The sequence below is a fragment of the Populus trichocarpa genome, chromosome 8 (assembly GCF_000002775.5).
Source record: "Populus trichocarpa isolate Nisqually-1 chromosome 8, P.trichocarpa_v4.1, whole genome shotgun sequence".
NCBI lineage: Eukaryota > Viridiplantae > Streptophyta > Magnoliopsida > Malpighiales > Salicaceae > Populus > Populus trichocarpa.
Window position 1 is genome coordinate 1,951,845 of NC_037292.2, and position 9,173 is coordinate 1,961,017.

Consider the following 9,173-nt stretch of genomic DNA (forward strand, 5'->3'; position numbering starts at 1 on the left):
GAGATAGCTGTATGGGATGTTAAAAAAATTTTGTTGTCAAATGAAAAGCTATTTATATATTTTTTTGAGAAAAAACATAAAATAAAAGGAAAATTTTTAACTGCTTTTTAAAAAAACTTTCTATAAAATAACTCATTAAAATGGTTTTTTCCATTGAATATCACATGAAATAAATAAATAAAAGCTAAATAATATTACTCAAAATACTATAGTAATTATTTGACTCTTTCATATGATTTTTGTTACTAGAGATGCCCCTAGCCATAAAGGTATTTTAATGAACCCAGGGCATGCAGGAAAAAACAAATAAAAAAATGGAAGGGCATTTCTGCCTCTAGGGGAAACCAGTTGGCAGGCCCAACAGCCTGTCCAGTGGCGCGTCATCGTCACTGCTGGTTTCTCTTCCCGCTCAGAAATGTCAATGGACGGTCAGATATAACCTCAAACCTACCCCCAGAGCCTCGGCTTGGCTTGGCTTGGCTATTGAGTCGCTAACCCAAAAATTCAAAGAGAAGACAAACAAAGTTTTGCACAGACCATACAATAATATCAAAGTCATTTTTTTAATAATTTTAAAAATATATCACCTAGTATATTAAAAAAATTAAATATATATTTAAATCCAAAAAATAAAAATATAAAAAACATTTCTTTAACCATCAGGCTTGCATCTTGGAATTATATGTAGTTTATTGTCAATTTAACCTCGATGAATCAATAATTTAGAGTCCAAAATAATTTTTAAATCTAGGTAAGTTCTTTAAATTAAAGTTGTCTGACACTGATTGTTGATTAGTATAAATTCTTAAAAAATCTTACATGAAATAATCATGATATTAGAAAAGTCATTTATATTGCTTGAGAAGGAATGTTATATACAATAATGGTGTTTGAAAAACCATTCCACGACGAAAAATTCCAAAATACTGCATAATGTTGCACTGTTAATTATGTTCATGTATTATTATAATATAATTTAAGATTTTCTAAAATTATTTTTGTATTTTTTATTCAAAAATCCAGAAAAATCCAGAAAAATTCAAAAATTAACTTTGGAGGTAAATTTTCAGAACTCATCGTGAATCTTGGATGACAAAGAAAGTGCAGGTCCGTTGTTCACCGAGAAAATGTTCAAAGGAATTAGTGAATAAATTTCAGTGTTTGGTTGCAAACGAAAGTAAATAAAATAGAAATAAAAGATATAAGAGTAAATACATCATTTGGATATGCACACACTTTTTGCCTACAATCGGATGCACTTAAGATTTTGAGAGAAAAAAAATGAAGTTTTTGAAATGTTTTTAAATTCTCTAACCCAAATTAATTTTTTAATTCTTTGAATTATATTCTATAAAATAAAAAAATGAAAAAAAAATAAATCTTTTTTTTTCCAATGCATTATATTTCTTTTCCAACAAAGTAACAAATTACTTGTATATTTATAAATTTTAAAAATCATTCTAGGTATTTCAAATTTTCAAAAATTTGAACCCTAACCTGATTTTCTTCAACATTATTCTGGAGAAGCACTCAAATTTTTTATTATAATGAACCTAAATTTAACCTAAAAAAACCTTCATTTAGCTCAGCTAAAAGAAACACCTGTCTCCATTAGATTCGGCCATGGAAAGGACTCATCCTCTCACTCTTTTCACACTCATTAGATATATAAAAGTTCTTCAAGAATTCATCATATTTCCATCAATATTAATATTATGTAAGATATAGTGTATAAACATCATTTAAAGACCCATCATATTTCTATCTACATTAATATATATATTAGAGATATTTCCCACAAATATTAATACATGTGTTAGGGATATTTTTTTTCTTCTTTAATACTATTAGAACAATATTACAATTTAATCTTTTCTTTCTATAAAAAGACTTGTGAGTTATAAATATATATTTTTTAAATAAAAAGTTCAGAATCTTCATTTTTTATTACATATTTATTCTCAGGGTATCTATCTTTAATATTATTGTATTTTCTCTTAAAAAATCATCAACTTAATCATTAGAGAGTCCTTAAATTCATAAAAAAACAATCTTTTTGCAGGTATCAGGTATTGCCCACCAGCTATCTTGGCTAGAAATAATAAAATAGATTTTCAGAACCAAAAAACTAGTAAATTATTCAAGATATAAGCCTCGTTTTCAAACTATTTGAATTTTTTTCGATATCATCACATTCTTTGATTTTTTTTAAAAAAAATATTTTACCCAAATTAGTTTAGAAAATTATTCAATTCAAATTTTCTTGAATAGTATTCACCCCTAAGTAGACTGACATTTTTCCCTGAGTCTACCAAACCATATATGAAAGAATAATTACATGTATAATTAAAAAAAAAAAGTGTCCACGACATGAAATCATTCAATACCAAATTATCAATCAGCACATGGTTGAAACTCTGTGCAATCATGCAAGTAAACTGCAGGATTGTGTCTGCTACACTAATCGCACGACAAACTTACTACTCTACTACCTCTCCTTTGTGATTAATGTTTGCTTGTTCACAATTTCTATAGATTCTTCAGGTAGAAAAGAAGCCTTCGAGACTGCATTATCCATGTTGTCTTCTTCGTGATCGAATCGCACATATCCGACTCATCAAGTCTTATTATTATTGGTCAGCTTAATTTTTCTCTGGTCCAGTGTTTGGTGTCTGTTCATCCACCTAAAAAAATTAATGTATTTATGATTTTTTTCCCCATAATTTCATTACAACTTGGATATTCATTTGCAGAAGAGGCATTGCTTGCCATGAAGTCAGCATCACTTCATTAGTTCATTTGTACTTGTCGAGCTTTAAATGAATTTGATAATCAACGAAACTTCTTGATGGATGTTTCAAGGCCATGTCTTGTTCGCATACAACATCCGCCATAAAGGGATGCAAGTGATAAATTTTGCTTAATTTTGAGAAAAATAGAAAGTAAGGCTTAGATTTAATCTTAGTTGGCTCAATTTATGATTTGGTATCCAAGAACACTATTGGTAGTAATTTTTGTTAACGATCTTTTTTTTTATATATATATTATTAATGTGAATGTCCGGGTTAATTTGTACACACTTCAATTAATCCTACAGACCTTAAAATTAATGATTATGTAAGTTTCCAGTAACTCTAAAATTTGTGAAACTCGAATTGATGATCTTTAGAAAGTAAATTTAGAACCTAATCAGTTGAGTTATACCCCTCAATACAATTCAATCCCCCTCAGATACAATTCAATCTTAATTTTATATCTCCATGCTGTACATGTAGACATTCCATTAAGTTAATGGAAGGGGACTAGGATTCAAACCCATACGAGTTTGAAATCCATTTTAGTACTTCCTTCAAAGCTTGTAAAAGGGACAAAACCTTAGCCACTTACAAGATTATAATTATAACCCTTCTCTCTCTCGTATAAACATTATTACTATTATTATTTATAATTAATCACGGCCTGAAATGACAGAATCCTGTAATAACATTGTAATACTTGGCTATGATATTGATCCAATCAAGCAAGCTTATCGTGTGCCTTCCATCTTGAAAGTCTCCATCCACTAGTTGTTCGTTTAAAAGAAAAGGGAATAAGTATTTAAAGTTATTTCCTTTATTTTTTTTAAAAATAGTAAAATAATAAAATCATTATTTGATAAGAAATATTGTGTCTTTCACATCTAAATATAGGATAGAGGATTCCCACTTAACTTTTATATATAAACTAAATGCATATTCTTATCTTAGATACTGTATTTATACTCGAATTGTTTGTATTCACGAGATGTTTTTTAAGTAGAGTGTTAGACATGATATTTACCACAAAATGTGGGACCAATTTGTAATTTGGACAAAACACTTCGACATGTATGAGAAACACGTTGCACCATAAGCAAGCAATCCAAGTCGAATAAAAGAAACCTTAACAAAAAGCAAGTGTAACAGCCATTAACGACCTTGCAATCAGCTAAAAGAGAGAGGAAAAAGAATCAATCCTGGTAAAACCCCAATTACTCATTCTACATTTACAGTGTTAATTACACCTTACAGTATCTCAACAAGAAGGTCATGGGTTGCTCCTCTTCTCTTCCAGGCAAATCCCTAATTTTTTTCTTTGTGGGTCTTTCAATTCTATTGAAAGCCATAAGTTCCAACTCTTGGGTTATGATTTTATTTTGATATTATTGTAAATTAAGTGGATCAAAATGCAATTTTGATGTTTGATCGCTTTGATTTGGTTAATTTATTGAGTTGGAAGGGAATTTGGGAGATTAGTGTGTGATCGGGGAAATGGGTTTTTGGTAAATAGGGTTTGAGAAAGTTTTTTGTTGATAAAATAGTTCAGTATACTGACTTTTTTGAGGATTTTTGCTAAATTTTCTGTAAAGGTAGAAATTTTGATCTTCTAGTTTCGGTGGCTGTTTATTCTGGGTTTTGGTTGTTAAGCAATTATTTGATATATTGATTTTATTTGATAATTGTGGCTAATTTTGGGTGTTTCCGTTGGGGAAAATGTATGTAGATAGAAGTACTGGGAGGTTGGGCGGACTTAACAATTCAGAGAGTGGTGGAGTGGTTGATGCCAAAAACCTACGTGTGAAGGTAAATTTATGGGCTTCAGATTTTAGACTGGTTGTTGTTTTTATTTTTTCTGTGTGCGATTTGGTTGGACAGTCTTAAAATGCATGCGGGTAAGGTAGCAAGTATTGAAGTGGGATTAGGCTAGCAGCTGATACTATTTGAATTTTTCATAATTTTTTGGGGGGCTGACTTGATCAGGATTGCTCTAATTCCAAGCCGTTTGAGGCTTTTGGCAGCTGTTGATGAAAATGTGCATCGGCATCTTCTTTTTCAGACCGCGGCATTGTGTTTGAAGCTGTGACTAGTGGACTTTTGATCCAAATAGGAAAGATGGTTGCTATTTTATCATGTTGGCCGTTCTTTTCTTTATTTTGGTTGGGCTTGGGGGAGTTAATGGTGGTGCTTATGACCACTTTGTTTTTATCTTTTGTTGTGGTGCAGTGCTATGTGCTCTGTTTGAATTCTTGAATTAAGTTTTTACTTTTGGGAAAAAAGTTGTTCTTAGCCTTCATGCATACAATCTCGAACATTTCTCAGGTTGTTTCTGTGAATCATTCTGCTAACTTCTGTAGTCATATATTGACTAACTTTGTTACAGTTAGCTGATGATATAATATACTGCAGTTTGCTCTAAATTTAAGTCTCTCTAGGTTTGCATAGAATCTGATTCAGAAAGATGGTTTAAAAGGTCAAATCATATGTCTGCATGTCATGCATGGTGCAACTATACGTTTTATATGTAACTTTGGACCATCAAAATACTCATGATTGAATATACATTGTAGGAGGAGCATTTGAACCATCTCTTGATTTTAATGTCTATGAAAAATCAAATACAAACTACTTGTGTTTTCAAGAACAATGATAAAGCATATCACACTTTTCAAAGTGAATACAGCTGACTTTTCATTCCAATGCTGTGAACAGTTGGTTTTGTTAGGGGATTCTGGTGTTGGTAAAAGCTGTATTGTTCTTCGTTTTGTTCGTGGTCAGTTTGATCCAACATCCAAGGTAAGGAATCCATCATTCTTTGCCATTCATTATTTGAGCCTCTCTGCCTCTTCCTCCTCCCTCCCTCTCTCTCAATGCGCGCGCACACACACACACATAGACATAGGCTCTAGAAGGCTAGAACTACTCTTTGAAAAATTTATTTAGATTTGTTGGTTTTAATTTCCAGGTAACTATTGGAGCTTCATTTTTGTCACAAACGATAGCATTACAAGATTCTACAACAGTTAAGTTTGAGATATGGGATACTGCAGGGCAGGAAAGGTATTATTGGGCCAAGTGTTTATTCTGTTCATCACCCGCACACGTGTGCACAGATAGAAGCAAACGAGTCCACTTTTGAAATTCTTTGGAAAAGTTTGTCTTCTAATATTTTTTTTCTCCTGGATGACCCTCCTCTTCACCGTTTCCTTCATGAATACCAAAGCTCTGATTGATTTTTGTTTCTTGCTCAGGTATGCTGCACTGGCACCACTATATTATAGGGGTGCTGCAGTTGCAGTTATTGTTTATGATATAACAAGCCCAGAGACGTTCAACAAAGCACAATATTGGGTGAAGGTAGTCTGCTTGGATCCCGATTTCATCCTCTCTCTCTCCCTCTCTCTCGCACACATCCCGATTTCATCCTCTTTCTCTTCCTCTCTCTCGCACACATGCTGACACATCTATGTGGGTGATGAATTTGGCTTATTTAATTTAAACTATTGCTATATTGCTCTCAAACACCATATATATATATATCTAAAAAAAAAATCTGTATGCAAAATAAGTTTTCCCATTCTGAGATGTGAGCCTAACATTTTGAAAATTGAAACAATTATTCAACGGCATGAATTCAGAATACAGAACAAAATTTCCTTAAAACATAAACCAGAGGCCACCAAAATCTGTTAGATGATTAGGAGTGTTTTAATATCTTGTTACAACACAAGTTGTTTTTACTGTTCATTTAGCATTTTGAACGCTATTTAAAACTCTTTTATCAGAAAATAACACCCCCCCCTCCCCCCGTCTCTGCGTGTGAATTTAGTCAGAGATGTTTCATAGACTTGTTAAGTATGTTTACCTTTAGCATTTGCTTAGTGATATATCCTCTTCTTCTTTATGTGAAAGTTTGTTTTTGTGGCTTATAACCTATTGGGTAACAGGAGCTACAAAAACATGGTAGCCCTGATATAGTCATGGCTTTAGTTGGTAACAAGGCTGATCTTCAAGAGAAGCGAGAAGTACCCACTCAAGTAAGTCATTTATTGTGATTCTATCTTTCTTAAGTGCTGAATATATTTTAAGACATTTATTTATTGTGATTAGATCATTCATTTTTTTTTAACACATTTTTTATGTTTATATATGAAAGGATGGCATTGACTATGCGGAGAAGAATGGGATGTTCTTTATGGAGACATCTGCAAAAACTGCAGATAATATAAATCAACTGTTTGAGGTACTTTTAACTATAGTTATCAGACCTGATCCGGGGTTGACCTGGCTAAGAAGCCGGGTCCCGGGTTACACGGGTTCACCCAGGTCAACCCGGAAAGATTTAAAAAAAATATTTGAAGTTTTAATATTTCATATGCAAAATTTAAGAAATAATCCATGTAAATATATGTTATACATGTTATAAATAATGAAGTTTAAAAGATTATTTCAAAAGGTTTTGCATCCTATATTGAAAAAATACTATGTTAATATGTTATTCTTTTAAGTTGAAGTATTTAAACCAAATTTTTTTTTTCCTTTCACATTGAAAAATATAACATTTTTTTTGTGAATATAGAGTATATATACTAAAGGACTTCAAATCTCACATTGAAAAAATAAAATATTCTTCTAGTATTTATATAGTGAACTTTGAAAAGGGTTAATAACCAATTAAAAAATATATAAAAAAAGGGTCTCTAGTTAGGAGAAAAAATATATTTGAAAAACTGGGTTTCGTCGGGTTGCCTGGGTTTTGCTGGGTTTTTGCTTATCCCGGTCTTTTACCTTGCCCGGACTAATCTAGCCACCGGGTTCCAGGTCGACCCTCCTAACTATGCTTTTAACACAAACGGCATGTTTTATTTCTGTAGCATGATACTACTAGAAAAATCATTACTTTATGCATCGCATGTGACTCTGGTCAATTATAATTAAAAGTTCCACTTTTATAATCTGACAACCTCATCAATTTTCAGGAAATTGCTAAGCGACTTCCACGACCTTCCTCAACTTGATTGCAGAACCTTGAAACTGAATGAACTAGATTGCCTCTGTTGTTACAAGAAAACCACTTGCCTGTATCAAGTCTCTGTATATTTCGACATTTGCTATATTCTGTGATTTGAGTGTCAATTCAGTTGAAAACTTATGCTCCCATTTATTACCATGAATAACACATACAGCGTGTTGACTTACATCCCACAAGTTTATGTCCATGTGAAAGGACTGCATAACAATGTGATTTAAGCACACCATCCCGTGGATGCTCTGCTTCTGGGAATGGGAATCTGGTTTTTGTTACGCATTCTAGAAATTCATTTCCTAACTGATGGTGTGTGGCTTAGTAGATGTAAATCTTCCGGGGTGGGAAATGAGTTCCACTTCAAACTGAGGGAATGGAACAAGTAACACTGAAGAAGCTATTTACCCCCTCCAGTTATCTTCTTCAGACTTTAGCATGGTATTTGACGAGATAAAGGTGTGGGAGATCATTTCCTTTCTCCTTTTTAATCACACGGGTAAGATAGGTTATTGCTGAATGCATTGCAAGGAATACTGAAGTTAAACTAATCTGATCTTTGGGCTAAGATAATGGTATAGGTCTTATGAAATAATTGAAGCTATCAAAAATTTAGAAGGCCAGCCGAGGAGTTACCCCTGTTGAAAGGTTAAACCAATGGTAGTTTTGCTTTCGTCTATACAATTTAACGGTCTTTGTAGTTTTAAGAACACTGCTCATTGGAGGCCGTACGGACATGGCAACAGCTGAATCTGTTGACCTGTATGTCTGTCTGGATCTCCACACAAGCTCAGATAATGTCTAAGCCCTCATCATGTTCTGTTTGCCACACCACTCGGTTGTGAAAGCTTACCTGTTGTCATTTTCTTGCTGTCCCTTGAGCAACTTGTCGAAAACCCATTTTCTATTAGTATCTGCGGGTCCTTTTAGCCGCGGCAACTAGTTTTTCATGTCTTAGAACTGGCCGTGTCCCGTTACACCATCTCTTGAATCGATCTTCTAGGAACTAGCTAGGATTGGAGTTGTGGAGCACATAACAGGAAGTTTCTCTTTCAAGTTAATGAAACCACGAACAGAAAATAAAGTTTGTTCCGGGACCTAAATTGTTGGCGAAACCTGACATTAAACTACAGTTTCTTAATCCCTACAATACCCTCATGTTTCCTTGATAAAGCACAATCTGAAGAGGTATACAGGTACAATGGGAGACTTGAAGACTGATTATCGGATGACACTGTTCAAGCTAAGGCAAAGACAGTACCAAAAGAAGATGACTTTTGAAGAACATGTTGGAGATTGTGAGAGTGCAATGAAACTTTTACGGATCAGTGGAAACCGAGACGTAGACAATGGTT

General features: G+C 33.2%; 1 protein-coding gene across 1 annotated transcript; it reads left to right on the forward strand.

The window, feature by feature from the left end:
* The first annotated feature begins 3,886 nt into the window (after positions 1-3,886).
* On the forward strand, positions 3,887-7,995 carry LOC7479861 (ras-related protein RABF1). The gene is made up of 8 exons (XM_002311040.4): positions 3,887-4,092; positions 4,522-4,601; positions 5,508-5,591; positions 5,761-5,855; positions 6,047-6,152; positions 6,743-6,832; positions 6,952-7,038; positions 7,775-7,995. Exons 1-8 carry the CDS (start codon positions 4,068-4,070, stop codon positions 7,811-7,813), a joined length of 606 nt encoding a protein of 201 aa, XP_002311076.1. The 5' UTR covers positions 3,887-4,067; the 3' UTR covers positions 7,814-7,995.
* Positions 7,996-9,173: the final 1,178 nt, after the last annotated feature.